The sequence below is a fragment of the Puntigrus tetrazona genome, chromosome 1 (genome assembly GCF_018831695.1).
Source record: "Puntigrus tetrazona isolate hp1 chromosome 1, ASM1883169v1, whole genome shotgun sequence".
Taxonomy (NCBI): domain Eukaryota; kingdom Metazoa; phylum Chordata; class Actinopteri; order Cypriniformes; family Cyprinidae; genus Puntigrus; species Puntigrus tetrazona.
In genome coordinates, this window is record NC_056699.1 from 10,286,917 (window position 1) to 10,307,882 (window position 20,966).

Below are 20,966 nucleotides of genomic sequence, written 5' to 3' on the forward strand. Positions count from 1 at the left end.
AAAAGGGTTGTTATACAACAATGCCATGCGCTCTTTTCAAAGGGTTCAACCTAAAGTAGGGAAAGCTTGAAAAGAAATGGATACTATGTCCAACGACTTCCTGTCGTTTCCTGTCTTTTAGGCTCCCACAGTTGGCACGAGGTACAAAAGGTTATTAAGGATGGAAAACTAAAGCGAAGTTCAGGGGGAAAAACACATACACACACAAATCACTCTCCCTCCCTCTCACTCATTCCTGTGGATAATGTTGCAGGGTTTTAGATGCTTGTGAAGCATATCCACCAGCACACCTGTCCTGCTTGTTTACCGCTAACCTACGGATTTCACACACCAGAAATTTCCCTGATATTCAACCCAGCCAAGCAAGCACAAGTCCATGAATGCGTTTGACCTCTGACAGAATCTTTGCATATATATATATATATATATATATATATATATATATATATATATATATATATATATATATATATATATATATATATACATTGACAAATAATAAACAGTGTGATTTGCCATTGTAAGAGAAGCTTGATACATTAGTATACATTTTTCCCTTCAATGTGATCTTTTCTATTCCAGTTTAATATGCAATTATATATAAGCCATTCAAAGGCTAACCTATTTAGTCACATACCTTATTTAAGACAAGCTAAAGCTTCAAAAACATGAGTGGGATATTGTTAATGTATTGTATGCCAGAGAATAAAGCGTAAAAATATCTTGAATTTGGTGTTAACCATAGACCTTATTACTGGCATTTAACCAAAAATGCAGTAAATGAAATAAAAAAATAAAAAATAAAAAAATCAATTTTATAAATCATTCAGAGTTCTTGCAATTGCTTTTGTTGCCATGAGTGGTACAAAAACAATTCATCCTTAAAGGACAGGACAGATACATTTTGTGGCAGCGTGCCATACCTTGTGATGTAGGAAAAAAAAATCAATGCTGCAGTCTTAATGCTAACATGACCTTGCGCGCATATGTTCACACAGAGGTGGGAATGCAGTAATTTAGTGTTGTAAATCCAGGTCATCTCCATGCATGAGTGAGCCTTGAGCTCTGGAATACTCAAATCAAAAAGAATGTTTTGAAAGAGACATTATCTGCCAGGGATTTGTCTCTTTATTCTTGTTCATTCCCTCTCTCTCTCTCTCTCTTTTTGACCCACACTCTAAATGGAGTTAGTACACCAAATAGAGCGGAGGTCTGAAAGCTCAGTGTTAGTAATCTCAGTCACTCTCAGATAGGAATTTCCTGCTATCAGCTGCCCCATTTCCAGGGGCCTTTGGATGCTAAATGTGGAGACTGAGCTGAAGCCACTCGACAAGACTGATGGGATTTATTCAGATGATGTCTGCTTTATCTACCAATGAGTTTGAGAGGTCCTCGTTTGAGAAATGCCTGGAGACGCCATCACTTACTTGACTCTATATTTACAGAACACATACTGTACACTCACAAATACACCGTATGGCTATTTAGTGTTTTATTTAAATGTTTATTTATTTTATTTAGATTTAGCATGACATAAAAATAATAATCTTGATTTTGCCCAGAATTGTAATACCGGTGCATATCTAGCAGTTACCTCTGTTGCTTATGGCATCTCTATTTGTAAACTCTGATTAAAATAAATTACTTTAGGTCAGGTACTTTACTTTTAGCTACTAAACACTGTCAGTGTAAAAGCTTTTTACGGGTAATGTATACACTATTTTACATGAACAGTAGTATGGTTAGTAAAGTATAATAAACTGAAGTCTTTTCTGAAATCTGAAAGCATTTGCATGTTTTTGACTTATCCAAGCACATATTTGTGTGTGCGAGTGTGGCAGAGTGTCTCTTTGATAGGCTCTATTGAGTGTTCTGCAGGAGGTTAATGGTGTAAGGCTAATGTGAGGCTCTTTCTGAGAGACACAAACCTAGCAAAGTCTTCTTTCTCAACTCAAGTGCTGCCATTCTCTCTCAGTCTCTGCTCTCTGAAATGGCTGCCATTCACAAACACAGTATGTGTTAGAATGGGGAGGAGGGTTTGGGTGCATTTGGGAACGTTGCCCAGGTCTGCCCACTGTAGTGCATGTCTTTGTGTGCACGCTCATTTATCTATGTAGCTGTGGCGTAGACTGTTTTGTGCTTGTTAGTGGGCCTTGAGAGTGTTTTGTATGTACATTCGTCTCTGCTTAAAAGAGAGGTGCATATGCATTTCTGTAAGTGCGTGCACTTTAACATGTGTGCAAAACCCTTAATGAGGAATGTGGCGTCTCAGTCTCAGATACAAGGTGTTGCATTCCTGCCTGCTAAACGATACCTCTTCTAAAGTCCATCATGGCTTTCCATCTAAGCAAGGGAGAGTTCAAGAGATCCAGAAAGAGAAAATAGCGCTTCTTTTTTCTCCCAAGCAAAAGTGTTTTAGAGGAAAGGGCAGAGTGTCATTTACCCAGACACTTGGATGCTCTTTTTTTCTGGTTTCTTTCTGATTTTATCCTTTTCTTTTCTCCAGAGGCAGTGTGGCGGCGCTATCATTATATGCAAGTTTTCACTATGTGTTTACTGTAGGAGATCAGTGGTTAGCAGAGGGTCATGCGCTTGTGCTCAGTGAGACAAGCTCTAGGCGTAAGTACCTCGGACTACGCAGACAGATCAAATAATGAAATCTTTGGGCGAAATTCATTTGCTTTCTCAAAAACAATGAGGGTAAACATCATCTGACGGCCAATGAAATGAGATTCCTGCAAACAGGACACGATTCATCCCAGTCCCCACTAGGCTTCTGGTTCCTGGTTCGATGAAACTTTCTCTGGAAATGCAGTGCTGAGTGATCAAACTGTACCATACAATATTAAATATAATTTTTTAAAATTATTGGCATAGATGGTTCCGTGAAGAATCCATGGGACCTTTTTATTGCAATTTATAGTGGAAAACTGTTCTTATAAAAATGTTATTTAAACTAAGAAAAAAGAGTATTATCCATAAAATCCATAATAGGGGCACTTTAAATGTTCACAAAAAGATTCCAGAATGGTTGTCCTCGCTACCTGTTTGGGACCTTTTTAAGAGTCTTAATCAGTGTAAACCAGTATGGTTTGTTTGGTTATTCTTTCTTTCATTCCTTAGTTCTTTTTAATTTTTTTCCTTTATCTTTCTTTCTTTCTTTCTTTTTCTTTCTTTTTTCACATTTGCTCTTGCATCTCCCAGCCTTAACGTTCTTGTTTTTCTTTTTCCAAAAATGGCTGAACTATAATTTTCTTTGGCCATGCTTAGCCCGCAAGGCAGTAGACCACTGTTTTTTTGGCCGGGGGAAGAAATGGATTGTGGGTACGAACACGGGCATCTTTTTAGCAGCATGTTCTTAAGGTCCGTCCAGAAGCCATACACCTCAACAATACACACACACGCACGCACGCACGTATGTAATGATATCTAGGGAAAAGAGATTCATTTTAGTTGAGAGATACGTTTTAGCTCAGTATACATTCAGCGTACGCAATATATATTCATGAAATTGTATTCAGTTGAGGAAAAAGTAAGCGCCATATCTGCGTATTCTGAACACCAAAACCACTGGGAGACGCTTAAAACCTGCCTATCTTTGATTAAATCAGAATATCAGCTAAATAATATTATTTTTTAGCCTAAAAGGGAATAAAGTTCCTGTTAATTCCTATAAAAACCTATATACCTATTTAAATATGCCTTTTTAATGTTCTTTTCCATTCCAGTTAAGCTCTTGGTGTATAAATGTAGCTTTGCCTTTAATATAACGTTTTAAAGTGCAGAGATTTTGATGACTGCCCACATTCAGAGTTTATTTTCATTCCCATGTATGACTGCAAGAGCAAAAGAGAGAGATGGTTTTCAGCCTAGCACAGTTTTGACCAGGAGCAGGAGGCGTGTTGCGGCTGGGCTATTTCTGCTGTCTGCATGTGCGCCATTGATGGCTTCTGGTTTCGGAAATCCTTTTTCTGCACTAATCAGACGCGGTGCGGTCGGCAGGCGTCTCTCGTGTGGCCGGGGCTGGCAACATCTGCCGCGCTCTCTGCCCCATCTAATGTACAATTATACTGACGGAGAAACACAAGTCTGCTTATTATCTGCAATCGAGACGCTCTTTAAAGAAACGTGTGCTCATTTGCATTGTTGTTCGATCTCTGTCTGCCTGTTTATGCTCTCTTCACTGGGTTCGACACTTGAATTCACTTCCAATTGGATTTGCGTTGTGTTCAGATCTTATTTTCCTGTAATGTAAAGCCCTTGAGAGAAATCTTCTAAAACCCACCACAGAAGAACCCACACCCAGAACAGATTGAAGTAAACGCAGTGATGGTTGCATTGGCATTTCACTCATCTTTCAGTGCTTGAAGGTGTTTATTATCAGCATTGTGTGTTTGGTTGAAGGTAGCCTGTGTATGTGTTTAAAGTGTGGTTGTTTGTTCGGCTTTAAAACAGTCCTGACACAAGCACAACGCCTTTCAGTTCTTTGCAGCTGAATCTGTGGTATTTAACACTTGTGTGTGTGTGTGTGTGTGTGTGTGTGTGTTTACTTCACAATATTGCAAAACCCCTTTTGAGAATGTCTGGGTAGAAGATTGTTTAGATGCTAAGTTTTAATGTGGTTATTAATTGTGTTCATGTGTTTGCAGGTCTGGTCACCACCACATCTCGGAAGCTGGACAGAGAACAACAGGATGAACATATTCTGGAGGTAAAACACCTGGATACATCCACTGACCACACCTCTCTTTAGAGCTAACAATCCTGGAAACTCATACGTAAAAAGAAAGCAATTTCAAATGTAAATTATTCATGTGATGGATCAATATTCAGCAGCCATTACTCAATTCATAAATATCACATGATTCTTCATAAATCATTCTAAATATGCAGATTTGGCGCTTGGGAAACATTTATCATTATTACCAGTGTTGAAAATAGTTGTGCTGCTCAATATTTTTTTTTTTCAGGAATCTTGAATGAGTAGAAGTTTCAAAAGAACATTTGACATATTTTTGTCACTTTTATTTATTTGAAGGCACAAGTATCATTTGTATAAAAATATTTACTTACCCCACACGTTTGAACTGTGCCACATATTAAAATGTAATTTTCTGGTTGAACTTTAACATAGAAGGTATATTTTAAAGAGAACTCTTTCTTGGGGTAAAAGTAAAAAAAGGAGGGAAACACAAGAGTAAAAAACTTTGACTTTAGAGACCAAAGGCACAAGCCACCAAACTAAACTGCGCACGTGAGCGGACTGCATTCTTCCCCCTCCATTCCTTCCAAAGTGCTTCTGAGGGGATTTAGATATCCGGTGTGTGTGGAGGGTAGGTGTGTGTGTGTATATGCATGTGGGGGTTTGCCTTTGTTCTCTCTCAGTGTACCGTCTCGGGATTAGGCAGGCCAGAACAGGAAGCGTCACCCTGCCCAGCTAAAGTTTATACTTGTGGATTTTAATTGAGCTGCAAGCTTCTATCACCTTCTCTCTCTCTCTGTCTCTCTCTCTCTCTCTCTCTCTCTCTCTCTCTCTCTCTTCCTTTCTTTCTCAGTAACTCTTTACCACCCGCTCCCTTCATCTCCTAAAACCCAACCACAGTTTGCTGATACTTCAAGTTGTGCACAGATTGATGCCCTTTTAATTATTGTTGCTGATTCAAACCCTGTGGCATCTAATATAGTTAGCAAATTTGCACCAGCTCTTACCGGTTCTTTTATGCCCATTTCCATGACCCTAATTTTATTGTAAATGACAGGAGGGGTGCGGACAGGAAATAAAACTGGGGAGGATGGTACACCCTGCAGCATACGCTTATCCAGTGTCTGTCCTCCCTTCTTCTCTCCATGCCTCAGTGATGTGAGGAGCTCCTCTTGACTTCAAAGCAAAGCCTGCTGACCGATAGACAGTAGGCTTGTAATTAGCTAATGCCAACAATTCAGCTAAATATTAGTAGTGCCAAGATCCCCTCAAGGTTAAATCTGTTCCTCTGGTTTTTAATTAACTAAGCTTTTTTTTTTTTAACTCTTAAGATTGGAGTTTGGTGGTGCGTGTAGTTTAATTTGACTTGGATGCCATATATTAGGTGTCTTAAGCGTAAGGAGCTGTAAGGAATGCTTTTCACCTCACATTGTGTTTTACCCTTTTTATTTGCACTTTTAAATAGAAAAGCAAAACTGCATAAATTTGTAGCCAGCCCTGACTTTAAACAACATTTATTGTCGCCATGGGTTTATGCACCTTGTTTTCAACAAGAAGCTTGCACACTGTAACTTGAATTTTCTTGAAATTGTCATCCGTTTTCAGCTTTTTTTTACCGGTACAAATACAGTCCGTTATGGTGCTTGATAGTGTGATGTTTAAAGGGGTTTAAAATAATGATGCTAACATTACTTTGTGTACTGTGGTGTAATGCAACTTGTTTATGCGGTTTAAGGTTAAAAACTTTCTGAAAAGCGAAGTGTGCCCTCATTGGCTAGCTGTCCAGTGCATTTTGATTGGACGAATCAATCAAGCCTGTGACGGAAATGTTACGACCCTTACTATATTTGGAAACACAAAACACATTGGAACAATTCAGTCTTCCTGTTAATTCTGCCTAGGACTTCAAGACGTAACATGAGAAGTAACCTACGGAGCCCTGCACATGACATGCAGAAAAAAAATCATGTGCATGATTTACTATTTTGTTCCCTCAATTTATTAATTATGCACACGATTTACTAATTAGTTTCCTCAGTTTGCCAACAGAATGCATGGAACTTAAAAAGTAACTAAAAAATGAACAGTATCATAAATTCTAAAACTATTTATGCAACAAACCAGTGCATTCATGAAAATATGTTAGCACTTTCAATAGCATAAGCTAAAAAATAACAGTGTCTGCTCTTAGCTTAGGTAGTATGTTAATGGTAAGCGATATGCTATGCTAGTGCGTTAAATAACTGCACTATAAAACTTAAAATACTAACACAGAACATTTTAATGAAAAAAAAATATTTTAAAGACCTGTAGTTTTGCTTTCTATACTACTGTGTAAAAAAAAAATTATAATAATTTAAATGTCACGCACCATAAAGCAATTCAGCGAATTTGCCTTTAAATAAACTAGCCATTTAAAATTCTTTCTCCCAATAAAATCATTTTAAGGGTCTAGGATCACTGAATTGTTCATTACATTACAGTGGCCCTAAATTTATCCTTGCATCATAGCCAGTAAAATAAGTTGAACAATTCAGCAGACTGAATAGTCATTCAATATCTAGACCATGAAAGCAAAAAGATCATGATGTGAATTCTGGATACATTTCTCCCGACCTGCTTGAAACAACTCTTCTTCTCGGTTTAAACACCTTCTGGGACTGTTATGATCTCATGCTTAATTTGATTACCACGCCGCTTTAGACCGGCTGAGGGAAAGACTAATAAACAAATGACCATCAGTCCAGTCACTGTTCACACACATTCTTCTGGATCCTGTTTCTTCTTGTTTTTTTCCCGCACGGCTCCGGTGGCCCACTGTAGTAGTCATGACAACCCCGGCAATTTGCGTTTTTGGCCGGTGTTTAGTCAGGGGTCCAGCAACAGGAAGTTCTTTATTGACATCTTCCCTCCAGGGGTCTTGTCTCACCCAGCCTCCCGCCCAGGAGTCTGGCTGTCTCTCTCCCAGGGGCAGTACAATCCTGCTGGGCACAGCACCGCAGGAGACGGGGGAATGAGCTGGTGCTCGGGGGCTTACTGAGGTTAGTTGGAGGCAGCACATGCTTGGGGGGAGGGAGAGGCAGTTATATGGGGCCAGGGTGAGGGCATTTGAGTGTGTATGTGCATGTGTGTGAGAGATATATGGGAGAGTGCCCTGCAAACTTTCACACACACTTAAGGCTAGGAAGGAAGGTGTAAGGTGTAAATGCTTCTAGAGGGGGAAGGGAGGGAAATTCGAGAAAATAAAGAACAGAAAGCGAGAGAGAGAGCTACTCTGGAACATGTCGAGGCATGCAAAGCAAGTCAGAAAGTCTGCCCTCTTGCTCTTTGAACTTATAAAACCAAACAGGAAAGTATGCCCACGATTCACTTAAGTTAATTTGCAAAGAAATGAAATTTATTTCTGGGAATGCACCCTGAGCGTCTGAAGATGTAGGGCGTTGCTTTGCCTGTTTTCCAGGCATGTGAAATGTGTTACTGCTTTGCCTGCAGCAAAAGCTCAAAACACATTTCTAATGTTTAAAATGCTTGTACTTATTAGTGCTGATTTATTCCACTGATACGTTTGAATTTCATAGAAAAGATTTGTTCAGATTTGGTCACTGATTCATTTACAGTGCAGTATTTTTTTGCAGATTACTTCTGTTACAGCAATATATGTAGAGTGATTTACGAGTGAGTCATTGAATCATTCAACCAACACATTTGTTTTTCGTAACTTTTCGTAACAACAAGCTACGCATCCCTTTCTGTTTGTTTAGTCAGCCAGCAGAACCTCTTTCACAAATATTGTTGTTTGGTTGCCCGTTTCATTGAGGTACCTTTTTTTTTTTTTTTTTTAATGAATGACATAAGAGGACATTCAGAGACTACAATATAAATCACTGCATAGCAGTAAAAGAGAATTGTTCACCTAAAAGGATTTTTTTCAAAAGCACAAATTTGTTCATAATTGAAACAAAGTTATTGCTCATACACGCTGGATTTGTAACCTGTCCTGCTACGATTGTAAAAGAATGAGGAACATTTGTAAGCTACTTTGCATGCAGTCAACTGCATAAATGACTACAAATCTTATTTTTTGTTGAGGAGAGATGTGCTGTAAATTTAAGCAGCCAAGCTTGATTTTCACCTCGTGGACAATTTGACTCAGGCAATCACCACAGAAAATGTAAAAATCTAGTTATATAATTGATGTTCAGAGCAGACATGGTATTTTTTATTGAACTGGAAATTTAATTTCAACTGTCTGAATTCTTTCCAGTTGCTGGAAGAGGTTTTAAAAAAAACTGTGCATTGCAGGCATACAAACACAAGCTTGACTCAGGAGAGTGGACTGTTGGAGCTGACCGAGTCCCTTGTCTTCCCGTTCAATTAAATCTGTTTGGCCAACAGTTGGATGGCACTGGACAGCTTTGAAAACAAATACACATTATAGGTCTACTTGCTGTTCACACCAAACGCTGGACTGCTTTTACAGAGTGTTGAACAGATGCTTTTAAATTTCTGTGCTGGCCTGTTATTTTATCTGCTTCTGCCATAGACTGCAGTAGTATTATATTTTGCATTCAAAGCTACACAAGTCTGCTGAGTTCATTAGCAGGGAATAGTGTGTATGTTTGCATCTCTGTGTGCGTTTGCATTCATCAGCTTATGCACCAGCGTACCATTAAGCTGCCTCAAATGGGCATTTTCCGAGATTAACTGAAGATATCCAGAGGAAATTAATGAGCTGGTTAACGGATACCAGCTGAGATTGGACACGGCATTCTGAACATGAGTATATGCTCAACAAACCACCAGCGTCTGCTTAATGCTGTTGTCACTGCTTGTTTGGAACAGCTCCTGTAAATTTTACTGTTCATATTCTTGACAAAAGTGCTTTGCTGTTAAAACTGGTTTTTTGCGGTTTTTTTGCGGTTCTGCTGTCTGTTTTTTGAATAATGTGTAATAATTCCTTGGTCTGCAAACAACACATTCAGATTAGACAATTGGACTAGCATTGAGAAAAATCTAAATTATGTTTATTTTGAGACTATGTAACCTATCTGTCTATTGCATTCATTATGATATTTTTCATCAGCTATGTCATAACAGAGAAATTATATAGAAAAAATAAAACGTTATTCTGCAATCATACAGAAAAATGCATAACAGTCTGTTCTCACCTCTGGAAACCCTACCTACCTTGCACGACTCTGAAAAGATTGCTTGACAGCTAAGCGCACGGGGAATTACTTCAATTTTGTCAGCCAATTGACTTAGATAGGAACACTTGCCCCCGTGTTCTGAACAGGAGATTTTTCTTTACCTCTGAACAGCGATTGATTGAAGCTCTCGCTATAATGAAGGTTTTCAATCACTTGTGTCAGATATTCTTGAGTGTGTTCTATTATTGTCCCGTGCACCTCTCTTAGTACCGCTCGTTTTGTCACTCTAATTGAAAATGTTCATTATGACACCGGCTCTCTTGGGTTTTGGGGTTATTCAACATGAAAGGAAAGAAGAAAACTAGTACCGAGTGAAAGAATCTTTCCGCCCTTTCGATTACAGGCTTTTCTATCAGCTCCCTGAAGCTTTCTACCCAAACAAATCAAACTTTTAAGAAGCGCTACATATTTTCAAAACCAACTAGTCTGTGGGTTGTCTGAACAACTAGGCAACTAATTGGTCTAAAGAATACGCTCTATGATCTGTCTATCTGTCTGTCTATTCATATCCATCTATCATTTGATGTGGCATGTACTTTGTACTATTTTGTGACAGTTTCTGAGTGAAAATAGTTTCAAAGAAACTACAAAAAAGACCAAATTGAACACAATATTTTGGAGTAAAAAGACTGTGAAATCATATTTTGTTTTAAAAGACACACCAGTATGCTTTTATTTACTAATGTGGAAAATAATTTGCATTCTATATGCTTATGTTACAGATCACAGTATCCGATCAAGGCATTCCTGTGAAGTCGACTACAGTCCGTGTCATCGTCAAAGTCCTGGATGAGAATGACAACAAACCACAGTTTATGGAGAAAGTCTACAAAATCAAACTCCCCGAGCGTGAAAAGCCAGAGAAAGAACGTGCAACCAGGAGAGATCCTGTGTACCGTGTTATCGCTTCAGACCGAGATGAAGGGCCAAACGCTGAGATTTCCTACAGCATCGAGGACGGAGACGAACAGGGAAAGTTCTTCATTGAGCCCAAAACTGGCATGGTTTCTTTTAAGAAGTTTTCTTCTGCTGGAGATTATGATATCTTAACGGTGAGGATTGAGCCATTTCTACAGCCCATATTCTGTCAGTTTATATTTGCACTTTTTGAAAGATTAGAAATGTGCAAATAGCAAGATATGAAAAACTGTATCCTTTTTATTGCAAATGTATTTGCTTACTAGCTTAAGTTACAGCGTTCGAGGAGGCATTAATGTTATGACTTGGAATGTAGAAACCTGAGCTCTCAGATTTGACACACACTACATTTTTCCTGAATGTTCCTTTGATGGAGGTTTTTATGAGTGTAAAGTGAACTTCCTGCCAGCCCATGTGGTCGGTGACATTTTTTTTGCCAGACCTCCCATTGTTTCATTACCTAACATCTGTTGCTTTCCAAAGTCACAGTGACAGGTGTTCTGGTAGCATTCTGTATTTCCCACATTTAGTAGTATCTTTCTCGGATTGAGCTTGAAGTCTTTATTTTTGGTATCGCTAACTTAATTATTATTTTTCCCATTACAGTTTACATTGCAGTTGCATTATTTGATTTGACATATCTTATTCTGTTTATACACTAGATTAAAGCAGTGGATAATGGTCGACCCCAGAAGTCATCCACCTGCCGTCTACACATTGAATGGATCCCCAAGCCGGAGCCGAGCGAGGTCCCTCTGGCATTTGATGAGCCATTTTACTCCTTTTCTGTCATGGAGAGTGACCCTGTGGCACACATGGTTGGGGTCATCACTATGGAATCTCTGGATACACCAGTCTGGTTTGAAATAACAGGTATGGTGGAAGTAGATTATGTAGTTTTCTTTACATGCTGAATCTTGGATTGTAATCTTTGTTAAAAAATTAAAAAATTTGTAACAAACTATGATGATGAAGTCTTCTAATGAGTCTCTTTGGAGGAAGTTTCTTTGCATGAAATAACCTCTATCTTTGTGTTTATCTTCTCAATAGATCTGTCATAATATGACTTAATAGTTTGCTTGACAGCTTCCTGTCCCTTTATCTTTTAACCAAACTTTCACTGACAACTACTTTCTTACTTTCTCTCTCTTTCCTGCTTCTTATTTTTGGAATGGTTTGGTTTCTTCTGCTTCTCTCCTCCCGCTTTCCTCCTCTTGTTTGTCTCCTTGCTCCTCTTCTTGGCTTTGGAAGAGGACATGGCAGCTAAAGAGCTGTTTTACATCGTTCAGATGGCTTGCGACCTGAACTGCACTGCAGAAGGTATCTGCCGCAGATCTCCTAATTCTACTGTGCGTGGCCATTATGAGATCTGTCATGTGCTTTTGTACTCATGCTGTTGTAACTGTTCCACATTGGTTGCACCAGGTCCCAAGTGTTGATTCTCTTTCAAGTGCTTATGAGCTGGCAATGAAAGAGTCACATTTATATCATTAAATCAAAATTATTTGTCTCTGTCCACTTTATGAGATACATAAAGAGTGGCTTGTTTTCCTTGCCAGCCTATGCACTTAATGTTGTTGACTTTGAAGGCACAGTGCTCTCATTTTCTTTCATGTATCGTGTTTTTATTATTTCTATATTTGTGTTTGGTCATATAATCAGAAAAAAACATACTGCTGGTAATTCAGTGGCTTCTGGAAAAAAAAGATGACGTCTACTATAATAAGAATTAATGATAGCATATGCACATGAAATTGCAGAAATCAAATGAACAGTATTTTCATATAAAATATGGAAAACATGAATTGGCAGTACTGTTAATGCCATACAGTTACTCCAATCTCAGAATGCCAAATAAAGATTTTAAAAGTATGTATAGGTCAGTGATGCTGCATATTTATGTGCATACATTAATATATACAGTATATAAACTTCTCTATTGATTTCTCTATATGTTATTAATAACTACATTATTTAAATATATTTCCTCAGTTGTTTCCTGTATTATCTTGTGGGGGTTTATTTCACACACTAAGGCAGCAGTATGGTATAATGTATGTCAGTCAGCCATTATTGTGGCATACACAAAAAGTGTGAAACAGTTGCTGCGAAACCACAAACGCGACACTCTGACTTTTGCCACCTGTGCCGTTCTCTTCCTCTCTCTCCTGTCTTCAACTGCATAACTTGTGATGATGGCCGTCTAATTTCCTGTCCATTTTGGTTGTGGTGAAAACCTCCTCTCAACAGGTGGTAATTCTGACAGTCGATTTGAGGTGGGGAAGGCGAGTGGGACGGTGATTGTGGCCCAAGCCCTGGACGCAGAGCAGAAATCCCATTACAACCTGACGGTGGACGCAACAGATGGCACCAGATCTGTCAGCACGCAGGTAATTGAATTGCTAATGAAGTGTTTATGGAAGCAGAGCATTGTGTGTTCACCATAGAGGCATGGGCTTCTTTTTTGAGATCACTATGAGGGGCAAAAAATGGCTCCGATTTTTTTTGTACATGTATATTTCGCTGGTGGCAAGGAAGGAAAAGCAACCCAAGCATTTGCCATTTTCCAAATTGAGTTCCCATCTTTGGCTGCACTGGAACTGTAGGTCCCAAAGGTCTTTCTTGAATAAGCTTCAGGATTAAAAAAGGAGCACAACATCTTGCTATTAATTCACATGTAGATGAGTCAAGAGAAAGTCATTAATCCAAAACTTGTTTCGCAATGCTTTTTTGAGGTGTATTTGTAGGTACATTCTGTACAAGTTTGCGTGTGCCAGGTTATAAGCTCTACTAGGCGAAAGGGTTAAACTAGCAAGCTTCAGGCAGTTTTTCTGGTTAGATTCAGGTTAGCTATTGTAGACATTTTTTGATGTCTGAAGGTTCCCTAAATGTTCTTCAAATACCTCACGTCACAACATGCTGGCAGACATTCCTTGGCCTGCCGGACGGAGAGTTTTTGGCCAGGGTTCCTGGAATCTTCCATTGTCTCATTCCTGGAGCGTGTGAGGAGGATGAAGCCGTCTGGCTCCCGCATTTTCATTTTGCTTTCTCTGACAGTCAGACTCTGAATTCTTTAATTCGGGTATATGTTTAACCCACGAGAACATTAACCACACCTTTCAATAATGCACATCATGACATTGGTTCTTAAAGGTTTTTCAGACTTACAGTCAGTTTATTTCAAACACTGCTGCACTCAGCATATGGCAGAAACTGTAAAACACATCGTCTCTGCATCATTTATATCATCTCCAAACAGCCTGCACAGTTTATGTGCTGATTTCCTGTTGAATCGTGAATAAATCTTTGCATATGGTTCTAAAGAGGTCACTGAAGAGTGAGGCTCTCTGGTTGAGGACCATGTTTGTGCCCTCGCTCTCTCGAACAGAGCCTGCATTGTGACCGGCTCTCCCAACCCCCCTCCCAGGATATGTTTAGGCAACACAGTCGGAACTCTCTTGTGATCAAGAAGACCACTGTGGCCAATGATACCACCGCACACATACATTCCTGCACGCAAAATTAACCGCCACGAATATCCTGAACCAAAGCCCCCCACTATCAACTCTCCCTCCGTCTTATTGACGAAATTTCCAAACACAAAGACATGACATGACACTGTGAGTTTTTTGCGCTGCAGCTCTTCAAAGCGTCTCTCGATCAGCCCAGCTTAGCTAAAGCCATTGTTGGGCCCTAAAAGCTTTCAAGTCGAATCAGTTACAGTTGTCACATTCACAGATTTCGGTGCCCTGCATCTGGCTTTGGCTGGACCTGCTTGTGCACACATTTTTGGGGTTTGTGACTCTTTTGTGTTGGGTTTATCATATTGATGTAGTAAAAATCATTACTGCTTGAGATTCATTCGAATTTGTTGACCTATGAAGATTGAGGCTTTGATGAGAAACATTAAACAGTCAGCTCATCTACTGTATCATGTAACAAAAATCAAGTAAAAAATTAACAACAGATATTTTGGGTAAAACTGAAAATAAATATGGTTCTTATTTCACTCCATAATAAAAAAGCAAAAAAAAAGTATTTTGCATTAAAAATAGCCAAACTTTAGTTTGGAAACCAGTTCTCACTATTAAATATATATATATATATATATATATATATATATATATATATATATATATATATATATATATATATATATATATATATATATTAATTATGACTTTTGCCTTAATAAACTTCAAATTTGCTGCTTATAAATTAATTGTACCTAAGTTCCAGTATGGGGTAGGATTAAAATAAAGTACGGTAGAGTATCATGCAAAATAAGACAATAATATGTTCTTCCGTAAGTACTAAAAACCCCTATTAAATTTCAGAATCTATAGCTTGTTGTAACATTTTCCAGGTGTCTCAGTTCTGGTCTAACTGTACCAGACTAGGAAAGTTTGTTTTTCCTTTGCAGGCGTCCTCCCTGCGTTAGACCACCCTGACAGGAGTTTTCAGTCTGATGGCTAATTAGTAATGACAAAAGTCAGTTTATACTCAACACTTTCATATATAACTGTAAACGCTCAGGCAGGTGCTAGAAAGAAAACGAGGCCAAACGAACAAATCAGGCAAATATTTGCCCTTTAAAACATTAAAGAGACGATATTAAGCGCATGCCTGCAGGCTTTCATCTCGCCTTACAAAGTAAGAGAAAGATGGATGGGTAATATAACCCATTTGAAACTTGTTTCATCTTTGATTTCTTCATTGACCAACTAATGAGTTTAGAACCATTTTGTATTTGGATGCTGCTGTTCTAAAACAAGTGCTTCTCTTAGCCAAAGTCAATTTCAGCATGCAATCCAGCGAGTATATCTGCAATAATATCATGCTGCAGTTGTATCGGAAAGAAAACACAGTCTTAAACAGATTACAGCTGACAAGGAAGGGATTTTATTTATTTGTTTCATTTATTTGTATGAGTCTGTTACCCTTGCAACTCGACTAACACACATTTTTAATCACAAATCTGCATTCAGGTTCTGCTTTTGCCTTTGTATGTCTAGTGACCCTCTCCTGAAGCGATTAGCTCTCTCCTCCTCGTGGAGCCGCATATCTTTGTTTAAATCAAAGTCATGTGTATTCCACATGGGCTTGCCAGACCTTCTCCATGCTCTATTTTCATTGTTTTTGCCATTTATCTCCACACTTTTTTTTTTATCTCTCTTTCACCCCAATCTCAACAAAAGCACCACATTTCAGACAGGCAATGAGGGATTATGATTATTTTGGAAGGGAAGAAAAGAATGCAGAGGGGGAGGAAAATGTATGCTGGGTGTAATCCTATTTTAGGCCTTCTGAGAGAATGTGTGGCAACTCTGTGTGTTTGCGACTATGCCAAAGTCATTTTCCCTAAGACATGTCAAATACAAAGAAATGTGGGGATCTGGGTGAACAGTATCCATTTCTGACTGTGATTTTTCCTTTTTTTTACTCTTGGTTTAAGGGAGCACTCTTAAGAACAATATCCGTCATTGAGTTTTTCCTTAGACGAAAATGGCTGGATAACTCAAGGCTTACATTTGCGAGTAAAAATTACTTTTTTGTTGTAACTTTTTAAATGTTTTTGTTGTGACTTTTAGTCAAATGAATGGATCCTAACGGAATAAAAGTATTATTTTTGCTGAAAAAAAAGTAATGACCCCTACTTTCAGAACAGTAGCTTTGCACACCACAAATACCTTAAGATGTTAAAGCCAATAAACAGCATGCATGTAATTGCATAAGAGAGTTTTTAAGGTATGTGCATGCTTGAGACACCCTGTTCGAGACAAGCAAGGCATTGAGGTGGCCACGAGGGTCAAACACTAGAGATCGGCTGAGCAAATTGGATTACGGCTGCAAAACTAAACAATTTTCAAAAAGCCTAAAATGCAATTGAGTCTGAAGTCTAAAATTACATTTCTTGCTAAAAGTAGCACTGGTATGTTCCCTGTTGCTGTTGTTGTTGCCCATATATATATATATATATATATATATATATATATATATATATATATATATATATATATATATATGTATATTGTTGCATCTGAGATGTTTTAACCCAGTCTATCAGATGTCCATGTGTGGGAGGTAATGCGTTTGCATGCATAGTGTAAGTGGTAGGAGTTTATAACAGGAATTTCTCTTCAATAATAGGCTGCTAGCTTCTGGAATAGCCCTCCTCGGGGATCATCTGATGTGTGTGTATATATATCACTTTCACACATACAGAGCTCATTTTCATATAGTGTTACAGTCCTTTCTGTTTTTCTCGCTGTCTTGCTCTTACTTCTTGCGCCTCACTTCTGTTCCTCATCTTTCTGCTTTTCTGTCTTTCACACGCGCATCCTTCTTCATCTGTCATTCACACTCTCTGATCTTTTCCTTTAATCACTCCCTCACTCACCACTTCCTCTCGAATCCCTCCATCTGTCCTTCTTTCTCTGTGTGTGTTAGACATTAGTGGAGCTCCTTTGAGTTTTTTTTCCCCACAATCTAAAGCATCATTGAAAGCAGGCAGGATATAAACAAATACAAGCTACTAGCTTCATCTGTTTACACCGGTGCTTTCAGTTGACTGTCTGTGCTGGCATGAATTACAAAAAAAAAAAAAAAAAAAAACAGGCTGCCAGGGCCAGGCGGCACGTCTCCAGGGTACGGTGTGAGAAAGAAGGCAAGAGAAGAGAGAAAAAAGGCAAAGATTTCTCTTCCCCGACCTTTGGCATTCGATAAAACCAAACATGTTCTTCAGGGACAGGGGACGTGCTGATGCTGTCAGGACAAGTGTGAGTGTTGCCCACACTCACACCCACATGGGCTAATCTTGTGGCAGCTAACAGCTAAGATTTGTTTTGTATTTTATTTTTGGCTATATTTGTCTAACATGGTTAAGAAATATATGTATATAGGAGAAATAAGGATTTGACAGCAGTTATGTAAAGCTAATAGTGAATCAGCATCATTTTAACACATCAAAAATCTACTACTTATTCTAAATTATATTTTTTTATGTGTAAGTTTGAGGGCTAAAATGGAAAGTCAAGGTTTTTACATTGCTTAAAGAATTCGATTGTAATCTTAATAAGAAATGTTTCTTCAACACCAAATTGTATCACATCATACACTGAAGACAGGAGTAATGTCTGCTGAAAATTCTGCTTTGTCATCATATAAATAAACTGCATTTTAAAAACATTAAAACATCTACACACAGTGTATTTCTCAGAGTGACCTCACTGAAATGCCAGAAGAAATGCTTTAGAGGACTTCTTCTGTAATTGAGCCCTCAGAATTGTATTGAACTATATTATCAAGTAGGATTATGTGCTCATATATAATACAGTGTTTTTATTTATTGACATTTGACTGTAGCACAGTCATTCATCAGTTTAGGGTATATAAGAATCTCAGATGTTTGTAAATATGATGCAAATACGATGCAAATAAAGCAGAAGGCTTTCTAGATGATGCACTTTTTATGGTTGCTGCTTGGTAATTATTCATTCATTCACTCTGTGATATACCAGAACCATCCGACATATTCCAACTTTCACTCCCGACCAGTCACTTGAAAACATATGTGACTAGTGGGACACATATGTGGCCATTCCATTTGTTAGGATTCTGTTTTGAATCAGTGGATCCATGGAGCTCTAAGCTTTTGCTTGTTTTATGTAAAACAGTGCCCCCTGATGGCTGACATGCATGGATCCAGTGCACTTTGTTCTCCATCCTGGTTTTATAAAAGAGTGTCTGAGAGGATGAAGACAGATTGTTTAAGCACACACTCATTTTGCACATCAATTCTGCTTTGATTGTGCCACGCGTGGAGATTGTGTTGAGTGTGGTGTCTGGCCTACTAATCCTCACCCAGAATGCAAATAAATGGATAGTTGACTTTGATTTTTTAAAAAAAAGATAAATGTGTGAACACAGTTGATGTATGTGTCTCAGAATGACAGTTCATAAATGATATCACTGCATTAGCCTATGTACAAGGTGTGTGTGTATTGAGAATTGCTAAAAAGTCAAATCACTCATAAGTATGCAGTGGAATAACCTTGGCATTTCACTCACTGTAGGACTTTAAACTGTTAATGAAACACATCCTTGTGCATTCATGATACAATAATTTGTAACCAAAGAAAATGTCAACATGCAGTGTTATCAGAACCAGCCACAACTCATTTGAATTCATGCTGGGTTTTTTAACATTCATTGCTGGATGTAAGTCATAAGTAACCGGGCATTAAAATTATTGCAGGTTTGATCAGGTTAATATCAAAGCAGCTCTGATAAGAATTCTAAACCCCGAGGTCCAAGATGGCAAACATAAGTTCAGTGTCAGGTTGTGCAAGTTTTTTTTAAAAAAATGACTACTCTGTGTATAGTCTGAACAACTAATGTGTAAAAGAAGTGTGTAATATATTTTGAATTGTGTGACCCAAATATTGATCGGACGGCCCAGCATTATATTTAATTTGTTAACTGACATATATTTAAATAACTTCATTCAAATTTGCATTTAACCATCACATTTCTCACGTACAAAAGGAAACCTAGAGATTATGCATAACCTTGCTTATAGCAGGTTATTTGAAGTCTAGTAGTAATTGTCTAGAAATACATTGTTGAAAGCAATTCATTTGTAATAAAAGCGGTTCTTTGATGGCTCTGCCGGCGGAGCTTTAAAGAGAATGAATTTAGACACAGCTTACCTGTGAGGGTTTACCTGGGCTGACAGGCACAGAGATGTGAGGTTTTGTCTTTTAATTCATCCTTTTGAAATAATTTGCAGCAACTCGTAACAAAATATAGATAAACTCACTAGTCAGCCTCATTAATCATTAGACTGTTGTTAAAATAGGCTATCCTTACTGACCTGCTATTTTGTAAATTAATGGTTATGTTCCAGAGTTTTGCCAAGTATTTTGTATGTGGGTGTTTTAATGGATCTTTTAAGAGCATGGATACCTTTAGGACACATTTCTTTCTCTGTTTCTTTTAGCCTACTTAAAGTGATTGTTTCTAGCCTGATATTTTATTTGTTTAATGTGTTATGGTTTTAAACATATACTATATAATATCAACAATGTTATCGTAGTAGTGCACTTAAAATTGATCCAAAACATAACTGCTATTGTTATTCTTTTAAAAAAAAGAAAAAAGAATTCTACTATAACTAGATCATTAATTAAAGACTTATTTAATTGTTTTAATTTTGTTTTTACAGGTTCTTATTAAAGTGATTGACACCAACAATCATCGGCCAGAGTTCTCTAAGTCTAAGTATGAAGTGAATGTCGCTGAAGATACCCCACCTGACACAGAGGTGTTACGGATTACAGCTTCAGACCAGGATGAGAAGAACAAGTTAACCTACACCCTCCTCAGTAGCACTGACCCATTCAGTCTACGCAAGTTCAGACTAGATCCTGGAACTGGGGTGTTGTACACTGCAGAGAGACTAGACCATGAAACCATGCACCAACATATACTAACTGTCATGGTAAGATCATGTGGTCTGCTACCTGCTTTTCAGCATCATCTGTCCAATTGATTTTTCTGTCTGATTTAAAAATGTTAGCCAGTGAGCCATCCTTCACCATACATTATCTTGGCAGTTTGTTTTCTCTTGAATTCAATAGAAGCTGAGTTGAATGTCCTGTGTTTTATTTGTTTCACATAAGCTTGTAACTAAAGTGTTTAAATTACTGGAGAATTGCTTTTTTATATACCCCTTTCTCTGTCCTCCACACTGCAGGTACGAGATCAGGACATTCCTGTGAAGCGGAACCTGGTGCGTGTGATTGTAAATGTGGAGGACACCAATGACAATGTACCTTGGTTCTCTGGTTCACCGTATGTGGGCCGTGTGTTTGAGTCTGCTGCAATTGGCTCTGCGGTGCTTCAGGTCTCTGCTCTTGACAAAGACAAAGGGCAGAATGCTGAGATCATCTATAGCATTGAGTCAGGTAATCCATCTGATTGATTTGATTGCTTTTGATTTTTATCCATTTTGTCCATAAACAACATATTTTACACATATGATGCATGGCATGTCTGAAACAGACTTATAATCCTATCCTATAATCCTATATAATTTATAAGCCTATCCTGTCTTCTTTGCTTTAACGTGGGAT

At 38.2% G+C, this 20,966-nt stretch overlaps 1 protein-coding gene across 13 annotated transcripts in view; it reads left to right on the forward strand.

The window, feature by feature from the left end:
* fat1a (FAT atypical cadherin 1a) overlaps nucleotides 1–20,966 on the forward strand; it is a 78,541-nt gene that overhangs the window by 30,255 nt on the left and 27,320 nt on the right. For 11 of the 13 annotated variants that reach the window (XR_006251239.1, XR_006251240.1, XR_006251241.1 and 8 more), the window contains exons 4-10: nucleotides 4,650–4,711; nucleotides 10,635–10,964; nucleotides 11,493–11,703; nucleotides 12,082–12,150; nucleotides 13,081–13,220; nucleotides 20,057–20,332; nucleotides 20,588–20,798. Coding sequence is in view for 9 of the 13 variants with exons in the window: in XM_043242903.1 (XP_043098838.1) it covers nucleotides 4,650–4,711; nucleotides 10,635–10,964; nucleotides 11,493–11,703; nucleotides 12,082–12,150; nucleotides 13,081–13,220; nucleotides 20,057–20,332; nucleotides 20,588–20,798 (1,299 nt within the window). In the remaining 4 variants the exon portion in view is untranslated. The remainder of the gene's footprint in view (nucleotides 1–4,649; nucleotides 4,712–10,634; nucleotides 10,965–11,492; nucleotides 11,704–12,081; nucleotides 12,151–13,080; nucleotides 13,221–20,056; nucleotides 20,333–20,587; nucleotides 20,799–20,966) is intronic. The other 2 variants (XM_043242931.1, XM_043242949.1) reach the window with 1 other exon arrangement.